The 19,213-nt window shown below is 53.8% G+C and overlaps 1 protein-coding gene across 1 annotated transcript; it reads right to left on the minus strand.

The window, feature by feature from the left end:
* Window positions 1–419: 419 nt before the first annotated feature.
* On the minus strand, window positions 420–17,819 carry GFUS (GDP-L-fucose synthase). The gene is made up of 11 exons (XM_039525144.1): window positions 17,685–17,819; window positions 14,407–14,560; window positions 10,704–10,818; window positions 9,149–9,277; window positions 7,728–7,801; window positions 7,195–7,328; window positions 4,168–4,232; window positions 3,303–3,369; window positions 2,866–2,945; window positions 2,003–2,102; window positions 420–1,443 (listed from the first exon to the last, which is right to left on the minus strand). The coding sequence occupies exons 2-11, from the start codon at window positions 14,547–14,549 to the stop codon at window positions 1,388–1,390; spliced, it is 963 nt and encodes a 320-aa protein (XP_039381078.1). The 5' UTR covers window positions 14,550–14,560; window positions 17,685–17,819; the 3' UTR covers window positions 420–1,387.
* Window positions 17,820–19,213: the final 1,394 nt, after the last annotated feature.

Here is a 19,213-nt window from a genome sequence, read left to right on the forward strand (position 1 = left end):
ATCGCCCAGGAAAGCTTCCTGTCAAAGTCTAGGGGACTGCATGTTCTCCCAGGGTAGGTGATGGGAGCACCTTCACAGAGGATGGTTAGCAACAAGACTAACTAAAGTAGCAGCTGTAAGAGATCGTGTCCTCTCTCATTGCTCTGCTGGAGAGCACTGGAAGCTCCATCACCTGATTTAAAATAAGACCAAGCACCAGAACCTCTTGGGGACAAGTCCACACTGAGCCAGAGGGACACTCTAGAAAGCCTGCAGACCTTCCAGTTGACTTCTTCCAAACATCGGTGACAATAAGTAGTTACAGGGACAGGGAGGGGCACCTGCTTTGGCTACAAAACTTATCTCCCCCAATCTGAGCACTGCAGGAGAGCCTCACTCTGCCATTCTAACCCTGGGGGAGAAGGCAAGATTTCTGCTAATGAACAGCCCTCACTGCTGAGCAGCACCCGCCGCTGGCAACAAAAGAGGGAGTGTCCCAGGAACGTGACACACAGCTGGGCTGCCCAAGCTCTGGTGCAGGATTAACGCTCTGCATCTTGTTTTTACAAGAGCATAAACACAGGGGAAAAAATCAGCTTTGATTTATTCTGAACCTAATTCCAGACTGCTTTACCCTTGATTGGCAGCCTGACCAATTACAGCTTAACATGAGGTGACAACAGCATGGGCAAGATAAAGGGATCCAGCGAGAACAGTGATGAGGTCTGATGGAGAGGGGGGCTCTGTCTATTTCAAAAAATATTCATTACATGATGCCAAGGCAGCATGTAAACTTCCAGGTACCTCAACCCTCAGGTCCAACCCTCCGGCCTCTCCCAGGGCGGTGTCTTTGGGGGAAGCCCAAGAGGGTTCTCACTAGGCAAGACTTCCCTTCCTAAACGCCTTTTGGCCGAAGCTAGAGCTGAACCTGAGGGGCTCTTCAGGCTGCCGTTCCTGGGATATTTATAACCACAGGGAGGGATGTTGGCAGCATTGCAGGGGAAGCCTCAGTCTTTGCATTTTTGGAACCTTTTAACAAAGATTCACTTTGATCCCCGAACAGGGAGTTTCTCCCCATTCCACCCCACAAAGTTCTACGCCCCTGGCTGGCTGAGATGACTAGTAGTGTGAGTTCTGTGTCACAGAGAAAGACAGGGTATCTCCACCCCTAATGCTACACATTTCTCACTCATGTTTGCTGAGCTTATCTGTGATTTGGCCATTCAGGATCTCTGCCCCCAATTCCATTCCCCACCCCACTCAGAGACAGCTTTTCCAAAGTAGAATTTATCTCCAGCATCATTTCACAGCCCCAAACTACCTCACGCATCCCCTCCTCTGCTCCAGCAAAGGAAAACCCTGAGTCTCAGAGGAACCTCCGATAATCACAACGGCTTTGGTGTGCTGGTCACTTCCGGGCGATGTCGTAGTGCACGTTGAACCAGTCGCAAGTTTCCTTCACAGCTGGAGGGGAAGGGGGAAGGCAGTTAGACCCCCATACAGCCTGAAGCAGCACAACCAGCGGCGGCTCCCTCCCTCCAGTTAATGCTGTGCCACTGGCCGCTGCTTACTGAGCTAGGAGTGGAAGAATCATTATCGCCATGCCAGAGGAGGAGGAAATGGACCAGGGAGATGAAGTGACCCATCTGAAGTCACAGGCTGTCTCAGAGCTGGGAACAGAACCCAAAAATCTGAGCCCCCAGGCCACTGCTTCAATCACTGCACCGTCCTGCCCCTACAGCCAGAGCTGCTGCCTCTGCTCACAGGGGTTTCTCACAGCATCTCTTTAGACACTCGCTGCATTTGCGTTCGTGGTGCATGCACCACGGTGATGCCTGAGGCTGTGGGACCAAGTTCCCAGCACCCGCGGGAGGGAGAAGGCCTTCCCCACAAACCCTACCCGACTCCTTTGGAGGGCAGAGGTGAGATCAGACATATGCAGCCAATGCAGTGCAGTGGATGTTCCCACTGAGGGGCAGGAGAACTAGAACGACTCCTGACCAGCGTGGCCTTCGAGTCTTACCTTGTTTAAACGGCGTGAACTGGAAGTCGGGCAGGCACCGCCTCAGCTTGCTGTTGCTGGCTGTTTTCTTGAACTGGCCGTCGGATTTCGTCGTGTCAAACTGGACACCGCGGGGGGTAAGGGAAAACAAACGGGAATTCTGCCGAGTTCGAAGCTACCGTTACTCCGGCACAATCCCCACTGGTAGCAGCCAGGCAGGACCAGAGCTGGGGCCTTGGTAGCAAAGGTCTACTTTGCGTGTCCCTTTCTGTAAGGTTTGCAGCTGTCTCGGTCCTGCCAGCAGACCCTGGGCCTTAACCACAAGGTCTTGCTGTTGGTTAGTCCTGACCAGCCAGGCGCAGGGGTGAGCAGAGAGAGATCCCTCAGGAGGGAGATCCCTCGCGCCCGCTGTTTCCAGGGAAGAGGCTGACAATAAAGGGGGCCCATAGCCAAACCTGGAACGTCCCGTGCGAGCAGCAACTGCGGTCACCCTCTCAGCTGCACCACGAATGGAAGCCACCGTCTCCAAGGAGACCCCAGGGTCACCATCAGATCGCAGAGACCTTGATGGCCCCAACTTCCAAGCACGGATCGAACATCCATGGAACAAGTTCTCCAGTCAGAGACCGACCCACGGGAAGCGAGGGGAGTCCCATCGCTTGAGCCATTTCACGCTGGACCAGACCGAACATTGGAGAACGTGCCGCAGGGAATAATCTTGCACTGGATCAGCGGGGAATTAAGCCTTAGCTGTTTGGATGCGACAGTTCTCCCCCTCCCAAGGGTGCACGCGAGTGTGGGGAATGGGTGCCAGGCCAGGACCCTGAGAGCCGGGCACTGCTCAGGGAGGCCGGGCGTCGGAGCAGCCATTTGTAAAAGGATACGATGAGTTCTCCCTTGAAATCCATGGCTTCCACGACGCTCTCCGCAGCTTCCCTGATAGAGACCTCGTCCTCTTCTCCCACTAAGCAGAGAGCAAGGGTGAGGCTAGGCAGTTCTTCCGCCCCTGGTGCCAGCCACAAATCGCCGCCCGCCCTGCTCTCGTAGCCACTTGCCTCCCCTTAGAGACGGGAGGGTGGGAGACCAGAGCCTGCAGCCGCCTTGTGCCACCACTGCGGGCTCTAGGTCAGCCTGTGGGGGGCGCTGAGGAGAGGGACGTTCTGCACTGACCCAGCTACAGAAGCAGATAGGACGGCATAGGGAGGAGTGGGGACATGGGACTTCCCCTCCCAGTGCTGCAACACGAGCTGAGGGCATCTGCCAAAGGGGCCAGGGTCGTGACACCGTCAGAGGGAGAGCGATGGCACAGGGGACACCTTACCTGAGAGGATGATGGGCTCCACCTCGTCGTACTCCCTTAGGACCCAGAGGAAGAGCCGTGCCAGGTCCTGTGGGCACAAAGGAGCAGCTCTCAGTCCCTCTGTCTCCTCCCTTTCCCCTCCCGGGAGCCACAGGATCCCAGCTCAGGGCTCAGACACAAGCTCCTCTTTGCTGAAGGCCGGGGATGTTGTATGGGGGCTGTTGCCAGGAAGCTGAGCCTGCTACAGCAGGGCAAAGCAGGAACAGCTCCAGTCTCTCGCTCCCCAAGCTGCCAGCTCCCTCCCTCTGCAGCTACCCCTCTGAGCCCTGCTTTAAAGGGGGCCTTTAAAGAGACCCCAGCCCTGGCTTGGCAGGAATAAACACAGTCGTTCCAGTAGACATGGCCAAGCTAACAGACAGAACCATGATACCTCCCAAAGGGCAGCCTCCGCCAAGGCCCAGCTCCCGAGAGCCCGCGCCCGCATGCTGCCAAGGCACCCCTCTCCCCAGCTAGTGTGCAGGGTTGGATGTGCAATCTGGGACCTGTCCTAGGTTTACTGCTCATTATTTGTCAGAGGCACTTGCTCATTTTAGCAGCTTTACGTGGCTCATATAACGGTAACAGTCTGTGCCTGAGTGCAGGGAGCTAACAGCACACCCAGGCCAGGGTTTCAGATTGCCTAGGCACATGCCAGCGTGTCGCTGCAAAGGGTCACATGGCTTCAGAGTCCCCTCTGCCAGCAACCCCCGCCAATCAGAACACACCTCCCACACCCTGCTAATTGCCAGCCTCCCAGGGCCAAGCAACCCGTTCTCCCAGCCATGGGGTCAGGATGTCTGAAATCTGCTCTGGGCCCAGGGCTGGACTCCGTGAAGGACATGCCTACCAGAGAGTAGATGAATTGTCTCCTGGGCTTTCCCGTCCCCCAGACAGTGAGAGCCGTGCCATTTTCTGTGGGACAATCACAAGAACGGCCATTAGTGGATGTTCCAACTGCAGCATTGGCCTGGTAGGCCACAGGTTCCCCCCCACCCCCCTATCCAAACACCCTCGTGCAACAGAGAGCCAGGCCAGCTCTCCTTTCTAAAGCCGAGGTGCAGCCCCTGGAGACTACAGATCCCAGCATGCCAAGCTCCAGCTCGACATAAGGGGCTGTAAGTAGCCATGTGTGACACTACGCCCCACATTCTTCAGAGATATTGTTATGATATAATTACAGCAGATCCATGATGTATTTTATGCAAGATGGATCACGTGAGAGATCATTGGAAAGGTTATGATTTACTGAATAGGATTATCCTATTTATAGGCCTGTATCATTTCTGTATCTGAAATTAGGAATATTGACTATGTATCAATGACAAGTGTGTTTACTCCTGGGGGACACCCACCAGACAATGCAATCAGTCTAGATAGCTCGCTGTGAGGAAGGGCCATGAGAGAGAACAAGAGGTCTCAGAAGATGTTTATCACCCACAGAGAAGTTCTTCCTGGGAATGCTGCAAACCGACTCTGAGTTATGGCAGCAAGGTCATGTGAGCAAGTCACCTGATACTGGACTCCAGGAATCATACCAGTATTTTTCCACTGACCGGGGGTGGGAATCACACTGTAAGACAAAGGATTCCTGCCATAGGTAAAACCTATTTAAGGCGGGGAGTGACATAATCATGGTTCCCTCTTGACTGAATCCCAGCCCAAGAGGGGAGCTGTAAACATCTAAGAAAAGACTGAATGAGGGGAGAAGGACTAACTCCAGGCTGGAAGACTGTCTAGCTCATGAATGAAATATCTGAAGTTTTAAATTGCAAGCAAGTGCATCTGGCCTTCAAGAGTCTCTGCAGTCTGCCTAAAACAACATTTAGGGTGAGAAATTACTTCTTGTAACCAAGTATCAGAGGGGTAGCCATGTTAGTCTGGATCTGTAAAAGCAGCAAAGAGTCCTGTGGCACCTTATAGACTAACAGATGTATTGGAGCATGAGCTTTCATGGGTGAATACCCACTTCATCGGATGCACGTAGTGGAAATTTCCAGGGGCAGGTATATATGTAACCAGTTTCTTTAGTATCTTAAACTTAGATTGCATGTTTGTTTTATTTGCTAGGTAATCTGCTTTGATCTGTTTGCTATCCCTTATAATCACTGACATCTACCTTTTGTAGTTAATAAAGTTGGTTTTGTTTTCTCTAAAACCAGTTTATGGAATTTGTAATGGGGGGTGGGGGAAGGCTGTTGCATACCTTCCTCCACATTGAGGGAGGGAGCAAATTTCATGATTTTACGCTGAATATCCCTTAGCTGAGCCTTCCCATACAGAGCTGATCTCAGCGTGTGTGTTTCTGCAGCTGGGTGTGTCCCTACCTGTGTGCGCGCTGGTAGGGGCTTGAGACCTGTCACAGCAGCACAGTATAAAGGGAGCCCAGGCTGGTGGATCAGGCAGCTCAGTGGTACCCCAGTTCCAAGTGGCATCCTGGGGGAACCCGTCACACCATGGAGTCAGAATGGCCCTTCTCTGTTCCTCACTGGCTGAGATTTGAGCATGGACCCCTTCCCTGATGCCGCACAGAAATCACTTGCTAGTTTCACTCCTGCAGGGAGGGGCGATACCCAGCCTAGAGCCAAGTGAGAAGGGAGGAATCCAACCGCCATGGCTCTCAGGAACTTACCATCCAACAACTACAGCAGAAAACCCTGTTAGCAACCCTGCAGCTAGGGCTGCCTGGAGCCATCCATGGCTCGTTAGAGGCAGGGAGGTTTAGCTGTACAGTAGAAAAAACCCACAGGGTCCCAATGGACTCCACAAAATGTGACACTGCAGCCTGGATGCAGACCATTCTGGGTACCAATGGGTTAACCCTCCCATTTCCTGCCCCTCCCCCAAGCCCATCTTGTACCTGAGGATCAGTTTTGTGTGTGTGTGTATGTGTGTGTGTGTGTGTGTGTGTGTGAGTGTGTGAGAGAGAGAGAGAGAGAGAGAGAGAGAGAGAGACACACACACACACGACCTGGGGTCCTCTGTGTGTGTGTCCATTAATGAAACCATGGCACATACGGGAGGGATCTGCCCTAGCATCCTAGCTAAAATTCCCCTCGTCTCCCATTCACAGCTGGGTGTTCACTTGGCGGCTGTCCTCCACCCCAGAGGCACCTGCATTTCAGTGGTGATTCATGTGGGCTTGTGGAGCTCTACAGAAAGGTACATCGTTGCCACTTACAATTGCAGCAAAGGGCAACTTGTGCTTATTAAATGCCTAATGCTTTCATTAGGAAATCAGCCCCATGATCAATCGAGCCCTGATTGTCTCATGGGGCAACCCCCTTCCTAAATGAGGGCCAGAAACTCCCAGGACATTATTGCTTTGCGTACATAAATTCAGTACGGCAATCCTCCATGCTGAGATATGTAGAAACATTCTGGATGGACCAAGCTTCGACCATCCTCTTAGCCCAGCGCTAAATGGTATCTACTCAACATATCTGCAGATATGAAACACCGTCACCTCAACAACCTCGATAGCACGCCAGGCGAAGATCAGAAAGAGAAAAGGATTTTGCAAACCAAATAATTTACAGTAGCCCCTTCAGCTATGCATCTTAAAGCACTTCACTAACATTAGCCAGGTAACCCACATTTGAAAAAGGTAAGGGACACCATGAGGATCCATTCACCCACTGCAGAAATGCAGCAAGCTCTGGGGTGGAACATGGCACTTGTGTAACAACACACAGCAACACTTTCAGATAGTTTAGGGATAGGATGCAAAGAATGGCACAGTTTCATTAGGAGCAAAAAAGTCACATGACTTCCCTCCCCACAGCAGGAATGGTCTTTGCTGCCCATATAGCCCTAGCAACAAAACCCTGTTGGGTGGACGATGAAGCTGAGAGCTGAATGAAGGCTCCCCACTCACTCTTTGCCAGGTACACCTTGTGGATCAGACCCGGAAGGACATGCCCGTCCTCGATGTTGTAGTTATCGTGAGGTCCGAAGACGTTGGTGGGGATCACAGCGGTGAATCGGCAGCCATGCTGTTCAAAATATCCCCTGGGAGAAGCGGGAGAGAGGGCCAGGGTAGGTGAGTGACTAGCTCAGTGGCTTGTTCCATGCAGCTGAGGGCTGCAAGCACAAGTCACTGTCCCCATTCCGTGTATCAGATCCTAACTCTGTTCTTCCAACAGGGCTTAGGGAAATGAACTGGGGCCAGCCAGCCCCTCCGGGGCCCCTGCAAGTTCCATCCACCCCCAGCCTCTCACTCCTTGTGCCCGCTGAGGTCAGAGAGCACACAGGGGGAAGGAATTATCCTATAGTGACAGTGATAATATTTATACAGTCCTTCATCTGGGGATCCCAAAGGTCTTTACAGAGATGTACGGACTGTGTAAGTCCCTCCCCTGAGCCACACAGCTTGGGGCTCGGGCGGAGTGGGGAGGGGATGGACCATACCTGTTCTGAACGTCGATCATTCTCTTGGCGTACGAGTACCCAAAGTTGGAGCTGTGAGGGGGCCCATTGTGAATCTGGGGAAACACAGTAGATGGCACGGTTGGGAAAAGTAATGTCAGCCTGATGAAAATGGGGTTTCAACCTCTGCTGCCTGGCTCCAGGGGGAAGGAGGCGTATGGAGAATAAACGGAAGCTATGTCTGCACGGGAGCTTGACACCCGGGTTAGCCTAACCTGAGTGCGAGCGTCCGCACAGCAAAGCTCTCCCCGTGCCCCCATGTCCTCGCTGTCTCTGCACTTGCCTGTGTGTGTTTGGGGGGAGTATCCCATGGTTCTTTGTGACGAGATGCTCTAGGATTCTTCCTCCCCCACCCCCATCAATCAGGTCAATTGCAAGAGAACTTATCTGTCCTTCAGGAAGGCATTGTGGGAAGGCACTGGAGGACTATTGGCACTCGCGTGATTTAGCCTGCATCCTCACTGCAGAGTAGGTGGGTTCCAGCCCAGACCCTGGGCTCTGACTTATACTATACTCCCAGCTGGGTCAGCTAGCCCAGGCTTAAAGCACCCCCGAGGCCAGGCCAGGCCAGGCCAGGCCAGGCCAGAGCTTTCTGAAGGTGGACAGTGGGGAGGAGGGGGCTGGTGTTAAGGCTAGAACCCAGCTAAGAGCCAAGATTAGCTGTGCAGCGTAGACATATCCTGAGTTCGGAGAGGGAGAGCAGCCTCCTGGAGCCCCTCGATCCGCTGAAGGGGGAGCTGTCACCACCTGCCAGCCCTGGGCTCAGCTCGCATCAATGACAAGTCACAGGCAGGCAGAGATGGCAGGAATCCTCTATGTCCCCTTATCCCTCTTGAGCCCGTGCTGCAGGGCTGCCCGAGGAGGCTGGGACAGGACTTGCACTGGACCGGATGATCCTGCTCCTTGTTTGGCCGGAGGGATCGCTGTCGAGCAAGGCAGGTGCTCCCCACTCTGCCCGACCCCACGTGCACATCAGTGCAATGAGTGAGGGACAGCCCCCACGGCGGTGCAGAGAACTAGGATGCAGCTGACTGGTTACGGCACAGGCCTGCATCAGAGAGCTGCAGGAATCCCAGCCCACGCAGGACGCTAGCCGAAGGGTCAGCTCTGCTCTCCCCATCACCCACCCACCCACCGAATCAGCCAACCAGGGTGGGAAAGAAGAGCAGAGCCAAGATGACCAGCTGTCACTCTCTCAGATCAGCGTAACTGGCATCACAGTAAGTTGTCCACCCGCTGCACTGAGGCAGCCCCCAATGATCTCCCCCTCCAAGGTGCACGGTAACTTAACCAACGTTACTGTGCTTAACCCACAGCTCTGGGCGGAGCAAAGGCGAAGCTGAGTGAGCGACGGGAGTTGTAAGGCAGGGTGCTGTGTGCCCAGCCCGAAGGCCGTCCCTTACCATGGACTCGTCGATAGGATAGGTGGTCTTGTCCGGGAAGATGCAGGTGGAAAGGCAGGAGACGACTTTCTGCACTCCGAATTCGTACGCTGAGTGAAGGACGTTGTCATTGATGTGCACATTTCTCCGCTGGGGAAAAGACGTCCAGCGGGGAATTAGGAGTCCCGTTATATTCGCATCAGTTACCGCATGACCCCCCCGGGCCTTCCAGCATGTCACAGGCTCAGGACAGGGAACGGGTCGCCATGGAGCTCTCAGGCTAGTCTCACTGGTGGTACCAGAGTTGAACGGCCGAGGGTTGAAGGGATAGTCCTTGGGGGAGACTCCAAGCTTGTCTCTGGAGTCAGCAGTGGGATCAGCTCCAACCGCTCAGGTCTGGACTTTACTTTGCATTCCACCTCTCTCACGGCCGTGTCAGCTCTGGACCCAGCGAAGGCCCCACTCCCCAACCCACAGCTCCTGCCAGAGGGCAGTCACTGCCCCCCACTGAGGGAGTTCCGCTGCTCGTGTTGGTGCTATGGGGCTTTCAGGCCCCCTTCTCTATGCAGACTTGCTACCTGCACAGCCCTTTCATACTGTCGCTCCCCAACCCCTCCCCAGGCACAGCCACTGCACCTACTGGGCTGGGCCGGGAACGGACCAGCATTTTTTTCCCCCAACGCTGATCCACAGCCAGGTGAAGGGAGACCAGACAAGGAGACGCGCACACAGAGCAGCGAGCCAGGAGGGCCACACATTACCCAGCCCAGGGCTGTATCAGCAACTTGCCAGGTGCTGAAGGACTGCACTTAATGTGAGTAGGAAGGAGCAGACACCAGCCACCATGTGAAGACTACACATCCCAGAATGCAATGTTCCATCTGGCGCGAAGGGAAGACTGCTCAGATCAAGGAGGAGCATTGCATGCTGGGACTTGTAGTCACCGTGGATTGTTCTTCTGTACTACAGGCAAGGTGACTGCAGGCCGCTGAACCACATGGGCCAGCCCTGAGAAATCTATCCAAGCTAGGTTGACCTGGTGTGTGATTCAGAGAAGAGGGCCAGGGGGTTCAACACCAGCTGCTAATAAGTCACTCACCAGCGCCTGGGGAGAGAATCATCCCAGCCAAGGCCCTGGGGTTAATCTCTGGATGCAGGGCTAGTGCTGGGGCCAGTTCATTAGCCCCACAAGCGCCCTGGTGGGAAAGTGGTTCCCAGTTCAGCAGCACTCACATGGCCCACCTGCAGTGTCAGAAGGCCCAGCACCCAAGGGGTTAATGACTTTATCCACCCATTTAATAAGCCTGAGCATCCTGGGCTCTATTTCTGGCCCTCCACGTGTGACCCAGGGAAGTCATGTCTCGGTGCCTCAGTTTCCCTACAATTACAGTGGTGCTAACACTAACCTACAGCCTGGAGGCAGGGGGTGCGGCGAGGGTTAATTCATGAATGTCTGCAAAGCACTCCCAAGTCCTTGGAGGAAGGGCAAAGGGGGATCACATGGCATGGTGCAGCGAGAGTGACAGCTCGCTGGACCAGATGTTACATCTTTGCATTTGCCTCCCTGGCCCCTTACCCAGAAATCCAGGTTGTATTTGATGTTTTTGAAGAGGCCTCCCACCAAGGCTGCCAAGTGGATCACGTGGGTGGGTCTGTATTTCTCATACAGGGCTCTGGTCTCCGCAGCGTTCCTACAGGGGAGAGGAAACAACAAACAGAACCCTCAGGGGCACATTCTAGCCATCCTAGGTACCTGTCTGGCCCCCATGACCACGGTATCTGAGCACCTCACAGTCTTTGATGTATTTAGCCTCACAACCCCTGGGAGGCAGGGCAGTGCTGTTATCCCCAAATTACAGGTGGGAAACTGAGGCACACAGTGACTTCCCCAAGGTCACACAGGGAGTCCAAAGATCTCCCAAGTCCCAGATTAGTGTCATCACCACTGGACTGTCCACATGCCGGTTGGACACCATGCTGCGGGCTGGCTGCGATGAGATGGGAGCGGATGGCGGGGGAAGAGGCGTGGAAGGAGCCTGGTGCCAGACCCTTGACCCAGCAAGCACCGTTAACGAGCAATTAACTAACCGACTGTACAGCAGTGGCAAGAGCATCCTGGGGAACGAAGCTGAAGGCAATAGCTGGCCCGTGTCCCCTTTAATTCCCAGTCAGGTAAAACTCAAGGGGTAACGCTGGCAGGAAAGGAGCCCCAACGTGCTGCTTAGCATTAGTGTGCTGACTGGCTGCGGCATGGTGGCACCCACGACTGGGGAAAGCCTTGTGGATGCTTGTCAGAAAGAACAACAATAAATGTAAAAATACCTGAGAAGTGGAAACCCCGAGGAGGGAGAGGAGTTACTTAGTGCAGCCCCAAGGAGGAGAACTAGGAGTAACAGGATGGAAAAGGAAAGGTTAGGGACGGACGTCAGGAAAAAGGAGTTGGCTGCAGAAGAAGTGGGTCTCGAGGGAAGGGGCTAAAGAAGCAGGAAAGAAAATATGCTGGCGGGAACAATCCTGCATTGACAGCTGGCTGCTGTCCAAACATAACAGAGAGACCCTCCCTGGCCCAAAGGAAATACAGACGACAGGTGGATACGATGAACAGCACCTTGCGCTGTCCTGTCTGTTGAGACAGTTCTGAACAAGGGGGTAAGCAGGAGACATAGCACGGCAACTGCCTAACCACTGTGGAGTGTTTTGTACCTATCCCGGCACAGGTGAGCTTTGATCTCATAGGCCTTTGCTGTCTGCCATTTCTCTTACACACACCATCGCATGTCAGTTATACAGCTCTTTTTATCCTCAAAGCATTTTACACAGGTAACTAACGGGCCCTCACAGCACCCCAAGCAGTGTGTTGTACAGTCAGAGAAACCGAGGCACAGAAAGGTGATGGTGACTTGCCCAAGGCCAAAGAGGGAGTCAGTGTCAGGGCGAGTTAGAACTCAAAGAGTTCCTGGCTCCCAGCCTTGTTCTCAGGAGGCAGTAAGCTGATCTTGCTGCTGATTAAATGCCACTCCTGTTAGCACAAGGAGCGTCAAACAAACCTGCAGCACAAGGACAATGAGTCTTCTTGCCTCATGAGGGTTTGATAGGTGTGTGCTGCCACCACTAGAATGATTAGAGAGACAAGGGCGGGAGGCAGTATCTTTTATTGGAGAGAGAGACCTAAAGGAAAGCTCCGTGTAAGGTAATATCCTGGGACCAACATGGCTACACCACCACTGCAGATCACTAAAACCAGACAGGATGAAAGCCCTGGATGGACCAGACAGGACCTATTCGGTCACTCTCACCCGGAAAGGGGGCGGGGCTCCGGGGAGTGGCATACGTGGGGGAATGTGATTGGACCCGGTGACAGCAAGGACTGAATTGCCAAAGAGAGGGTATCGTTTAACTCTCCTTGGCTGGGATTGGCCAGGCTCCTTGCCTGGTGCTACAACAGGCGGCACCGAATGACATGGCAGCTGCAGGAGCGAAAACAGCATGTGGCTAGGAAGCCAGCAGATGGAGGGCTCAACAGCAGAGATAGCGGATAGACCCAAAGGACCCGTCTCCTTAGCCTAGACCCGGCATGGTCCTACAGCACCCCTCACTCACACCATTTCCTTTTTTAAAGGCACAATACTCCTGACCTCGGTCTACGTGAGGATCAACATTGCCCAGACCCTGAATGCACTCAGGGTCTCCAGCGCGCTGCATTTCCACTACACCAGGGGCCCATGGAATAGAAGCACTTACGCCCTGCCCTCTGCCTGACGACTTCTGGTACAGAGCTGCTCCCTGATCTACCCCACGGCCCCAGTCACCGGCAGATCCTCTGAGCCACACGCCATGTGTGGCCGGCCACCTCAGTTAATCTGACATCAGACTTCTGAATACGCATCCAGTTTGCTTTCGTTTCACGACGCTGCACCTGGGAGGTGAGTGGGCATCCCGGAGCAAAGCTGGTGCTAACACATGCGAGGCAGCTGCAATGGGCTCATTCTGTGGCTGTCTCAACTACTCCAAAAGCCAGTTTAAACCAGAAGTGAACATGATTTTCCTACCCTCCTACACAGCAGAAGCTGCACATGGGCTCGCCGACCCGAGCTAGCTGGAATCCAGCTAGAGTGGGTAACCATAGCAGTGAAGACAGCACAGCGGGCATAGTGCAAATCCAGCATGGACCCTAGGTACGTACTCAGCTTGCTAGCTCAGGTAGGCTAGCCCGTGGTTGGCTTTTGCTGTGTAGACACACGTTTAGTGGGAAGAAAGAAAGTAAGGGGCTGACAGCATCACCTTAAGTCAGGCTCTGGCCATGCAGTTGTGCCAGCGCACCTCCACCCTAACGTACAGCACCTTCCTGCTATTCCAGCACTACGGCTTCACACACAGCTCTGCCAATGCTCCTCACCAGCAGCGCCCATTGCTAGCTCTGTTCCTGGGCGTCTCTGGAGAAGAGACTGCCTGTCATTCCAGAACCGTGTGGGAGTTTTGTAACAGGGCCTCAGACGAGGCACAGCCCTCCGCGCCACCCACATCATTTTCACTTGTCTGCCGAGGATTTGAACCCTGCTCTCCAGAAACTAGTGTGAGGGCACTCCCCCAGCAAGCCACCCCAAAGTGGATAGGGACATTTCAGACAACAACAAACAAGCAAAGAAGAGTGCAGTGCAGCAAGGATATTGGAGATGTACTGGAACTGGAAAAGGTTCAGAAAAGGTCAACAAAAATGATGAGGGGTACGGAACGGCTTCTATATGAGCAGAGATTAATAAGACTGGGACTTTTCAGATTGGAAAAGAGACGACTATGGGGAGATATGATTGAGGTCTGTAAAATCATGAGTGGTGTGGAGAAAGTAAATAAGGAAGTGTTATTTACTCCTTCTCATAACACAAGAACTAGGGGTCACCAAGTGAAATTAAAAGGCAACAGGTTTAAAACAAACAAAAGGAAGTTTTTCTTCACACAAGACACAGTCACACTGTGGAACTCCTTGCCAGAGGATGTTGTGAAGGCCAAGACTATAACGGGGTTCAAGAAGGAATTAGGTAAGTTCATGAAGGATAGGTTCATCAATGGCTATTAGCCAGGGTGGACAGGGATGGTGTCCCTAGCCTCTGTTTGCCAGAAGCTGGGAATGGGTGACAGGGGATGGATCACTTGATGATTCCCTGTTCTGTTCATTCCCTCTGGGGCACCTGGCATTGGCCACTGTCAGAAGACAGGATACTGGGCTAGATGGACCTTTGGTCTGACCCAATATGACCGTTCTTATGTTCTTAAGGACTCACGTTAAATCAGCATCCTTGGAGCACACGAAGATCCATTCCTCATCTGGCCTGCCCTCTCCATCAGCAACCACCTTCTCAATGGCTCTCCCAACCAGTCCGGTGCCACCGGTTACCAGGATGCGCTTTGGCTTCGTTTCTGCCATGGCTACAAAATCTGCAGGGCGGGAGGGAAGGCAATTAATCCCAGACCATCTCAGTGCTGAGATTCATGCTGCAAACCTGCCTGGCCAGATGCAACTGCAGAAGCCAGGAGCATGTGTGAGCTTAACGGGGCAGAGATCCTGGCAGGGTGAGCAAACCTGGCTTCCCACTTCCTCCATGTCACCAGAGAGGTCATCAAGCCCCCACTTGGAAGGCAGTGGGCAAACTAGGATCCTGAGCAGGTCACGAGGGCAGTGGGAAACACAGCTGTTGCAAGGCAGCTGCACCACAGTTAGTGGGGAAGAGATCTGGCTAATCTGTGCCCTTTCCATCACTCCACTGCCATCCAGTGGCTGTTTGGTGAAATGAATTGCTGGATGCAGGAGGAATTTCCCGTTTTGAAGCACAACTTTTAATAATCTTTCAAGGCCTCTTTAATAAAAGCACAAGACTCAGAGATAGTTCTATGGGAATTAGAAGGACATCATCCACGGAGAAGTCACACCTACCATTGTTGCGAGTAACCCCTCTGATCACTAGAACTTAAAGCAATTGGAGACTTTTTTCTAGTTTGTTTCCTTTGTGCATTTAGCAGCACTTTGCAAGAGGCTGTTTACCTTAGTGGCAGCAGCAGCAGCAAAGCTGGAACGTAAGAGGCAGCAAGCAGGTGTGTGGAGAGGCTAAGGTGGTATTGGTCCCAGACCCTTCCAAAAGACCCTTATGAATACCTTTTTCAGGTATCTAAAAGGGTGTCATAAGGAGGAGGGAGAAAACTTGTTCATCTTCGCCTCTAAGGATAGAACAAGAAGCAATGGGCTTAAACTGCAGCAAGGGAGGTTTAGGTTGGACATTAGGAAAAAGTTCCTAACTGTCAGGGTGGTTAAACACTGGAATAAACTGCCTACGGAGGTTGTGGAATCTCCATCTCTGGAGATATTTAAGAGTAGGTTAAATAAATGTCTATCCGGGAGGGTCTAGACAGTATTTGGTCCTGCCATGAGGGCAGGGGACTGGACTCGATGACCTCTCGAGGTCCCTTCCAGTCCTAGAATCTATGAATATTATCAAAGAAGGAGAAAAACCCTTGCAATTTATTTAAGCAACTAAAAAATATTTTTGTACATGCTAGTTAAAGGGTGTTTTAAAAGAGCACTGATTTTTAAAGAATGGTTTAAAAAAACCCTCAGGTTATCAGTGTTCCTTAAATTAATTATTTTTTTAATAAATCAGCCACACTTCAAGTTGAGGGCATCACTGAAACTTCTTGACAGCGTCTCGCATTTAGGACCTCGCATTTAGGTTTTGTTTGGGCAGAGAGTGCTGGTAAAGCCCAGCATGAAAAGAAACATTTTAAGAGATTCTCAAAAAAGTTTATGGGAGAGGGGTTTCTTGGATTTATACCTGCCCCTGCAGAGCCCTGAACACAAAAAAGAAAGTGACACTGGACAGTTTCACTGTTCAAGCTGCATGAAGGGCCAGAAATAAATCAGACATGGGATCTCTAATTAATTAATCCAGGGGTCGGCAACCTATCAGAAGTGCTGTGCCGAGTCTTCATTTATTCACTCTGATTTAAGGTTTTGCGTGCCAATAACACGTTAACATTTTTAGAAGGTCTCTTTCTATAAGTCTTTAATATATCACTAAACTATTGTTGTATGTAAAGTAAATAAGGTTTTTAAAATGTTTAAGAAGCTTCATTTAAAATTAAATTAAAATGCAGAGCCCCCCGGACCGGTGGCCAGGACCCAGGCAGAGTGAGTGCCACTGAAAATCAGCTTGTGTGCTGCCTTCGGCACCTGTACCATAGGTTGCCTACCCCTGAATCAATCAATCACAGCTTGCCCCTTCCCCAGCACTTCCATTTCAAGAATTTTATTTGCGAATGTGAAAGAACTAAGCATTATACTCACCACCCCGTGACTCAGATTAATATAGTTATGGCAGGAGTCACCAATAGCGCTGTTACAAGTTATTTTTCTTAGTTTTCAGTCTTTCAAGAAATGCTGTACTGTTGTTAGCTTTGTGATGGCGTCTCAATTTGGGGGAGCTGTTGCAAAAAGCAAGAGAGTTTGCTCTCTGCCTTAATCTATCAGAGTCATTTCTCGGAGGAGTAAAGTTGCTTTCGGGAAACTGGGCACAGGCACCTGGGCTGACATTTCTGGAAGAGTTGATTGACTGCGCGCCATTTGGGACCACCTCTGTTTCAGGACTGGTGCACAGAGTGCAAACAAGTTACAAGCATACACCAGGTCTACACTACAAACTTACGTCGCTTAGGGGAGTATGGATTTTTCACGAGAGATGCAGTTATACCGACCTAACCTCGGGTGAGGACAGCACTACGTCAACGGGAGGGTTTTTCCCCTCTCGCCTCTCAGGGAGATAAATTAACACCACCAATGGGAGAAGCCCTCCTGCCGGCGTAGCAGAGCCTTCACTGAAGTGCTACACCGGCGCCCAATGCAGGGTTTTAAGACCTACCCTCAGATCCGCCGTGTCACTGATTTCTCAGGGCAAAGCGACCTCCCCACCTTTCCCCGGGGGCTCCTTGCAGAGCCAGCATCCCGCTGCTCCCAGGCGGGGCCGACCAGTCACCAGCACCCTGCGTGGGAATGGGTATCCACGGGCCTAGGGTGACTTCTAAACTTGTGGGGGGGGGGGGGCAGGGCAGCTCCAGTCAGGCCAATGGGGCTGTGCAGGGGGGGGCTCCAGTCAGCCAATGGGGCTGGGGGGGGATTCTGAGCCTGTCTGAGGCTTGCAGTTTGTGGGGGCAGAAACCACACCCAGGTGGGTACCCTGTGAACCCGGGCTCCCCCATACCAGCCTCCCACCACAACCCCAACACACACCAGGGCCCCCCTCCTCTCCCTCCCCCCATGCCAGGGCCCCAACTTCTTCCACCCCCCCATACCGGGCCCCCTTCCTCCTCCCCCCCCATACCGGGCCCCCTTCCTCCTCCCTCTTCCTCCTCCCCCCCATACCGGGCCCCCTCCTTCTCTGCCCCCACACCAGCCTCCCACCACAACCAACACCCCCACCAGCCCCCCTCGCTCCCCCCCCATACCGGCCCCCCTCGCTCCCCCCCCATACCGGCCCCCCTTCCATGCCCCCGCCCCGGAGCTCCCGGCTCCCACCTGTGCCGCGCCGGCCGCTCCCTCCCGGACCCGGCTCCGCTTCCGCCAGCCCCGAGTCCGGGTCGCTCGCAGGTCGCAGCCCGCGGGGCTCGCTGGGACATGGAGTCCGGACAGACAGACAGACAGACAGATAGATAGCCGGGCGGGGCAGAGAGACAGACAGAGGGTGCAGGGGGCGGGGAGGGGAGGGCAGACAGACAGCCGGGGGCAGAGAGACAGACAGACAGCCGGGGGCAGAGAGACAGACAGAGGGTGCAGGGGGGCGGTGCGGGGAGGACAGACAGACAGCCGGGGGGGGCAGAGAGACAGACAGAGGGTGCAGGGGGGCGGGGAGGGGAGGACAGACAGACAGACAGCCGGGGGGGGGGGCAGAGAGACAGACAGAGGGTGCAGGGGCGGGGAGGACAGACAGACAGACAGAGACAGACAGAGGGGCGGGGGCGGGGAGGAGGACAGACAGACAGACAGCCGGGGAGAGAGACAGACAGAGGGTGCAGGGGCGGTGCGGGAGGACAGACAGACAGACAGCCGGGGGCAGAGAGACAGACAGAGGGTGCAGGGGCGGTGCGGGAGGACAGACAGACAGACAGCCGGGGAGCAGAGAGACAGACAGAGGGTGCAGGGGCGGTGCGGGAGGACAGACAGACAGACGGGGGGCAGAGAGACAGACAGAGGTGCAGGGGTGGGGAGGGGAGGACAGACAGACAGACAGCCGGGGGCAGAGAGACACAGAGGGTGCAGGGGGGCAGGGAGGGGAGGACAGACAGACAGACAGATGGGGGGGCAGAGAGACACAGAGGGTGCAGGGGGGTGGGGAGGGGAGGACAGACAGACAGACAGCCGGGGCGGGGCAGAGAGACAGACAGAGGGTGCAGGCGGGGCAGGGCACGGCAGAGAGGAGAGACAGACAGACAGCTGGAAGGAAAGACAGTAGGACAGACACACCGCTGAGGAGGGGAGATAAACAGACTTGGGGATACAGACGGACTCACGGACACACTGATCTTCATGAAATATTAATAATATTTCGCTCTGACCTGGCACTTGTCGCCCCAGTGCTCACCACGTACAGGGATGTGTGCAGCTGGATAGACGCATGGACACAGACCCCCAGCTGCCCCCTCGCATCTGGCCCCCCTCCCCCTAAGGGTGTATTTTACTGTCCAGTCTTACACTTTTTCAGCTGCCTCTGTTCGAAAAGCGTCTCCTGGGCCCATTGTCCAGCCCAGCCCACCCCTGCACTTTGGGGAAAGTGCTGACTGGGGGCCGAATGCCCTGGCTCTCTTGGTAACGACCCTGAGGGCAGAACCCCGGCTCTGAACACGCTGCCCTGGACTTGGGGAAAAGCCCAGGTCTGGATCTAAGTGCCAAGGCCCTGGTCCGTCTCGGTGACAGTCCCCCAGGGGAAGCCAGGACTGGAACTGCTCCCCTGAACTCCGCCTAGACTGAGGTCTTTCAAGTTTGTACTACAGAGAATGTTCCTGCATAGCTACGTGGACATAGCCCCATAGTGTAGGTGCAGCCCGCGC

Source organism: Mauremys reevesii, linkage group 2, assembly GCF_016161935.1.
Source record: "Mauremys reevesii isolate NIE-2019 linkage group 2, ASM1616193v1, whole genome shotgun sequence".
Classification (NCBI taxonomy): domain Eukaryota; kingdom Metazoa; phylum Chordata; order Testudines; family Geoemydidae; genus Mauremys; species Mauremys reevesii.

Coding starts and splice junctions, on each gene's coding strand:
- GFUS (XM_039525144.1), bottom strand. CDS start 14,549: ATGGCAGAAACGAAGCCAAAGCGCATCCTGGTAACCGGTGGCACCGGA. Junction 9,278..10,703: donor AATACAACCTGGATTTCTGG/GTAAGGGGCCAG, acceptor TCTTTTCCCCAG/CGGAGAAATGTGCACATCAA. Junction 2,946..3,302: donor GGAGCCCATCATCCTCTCAG/GTAAGGTGTCCC, acceptor CTCTCTGCTTAG/TGGGAGAAGAGGACGAGGTC.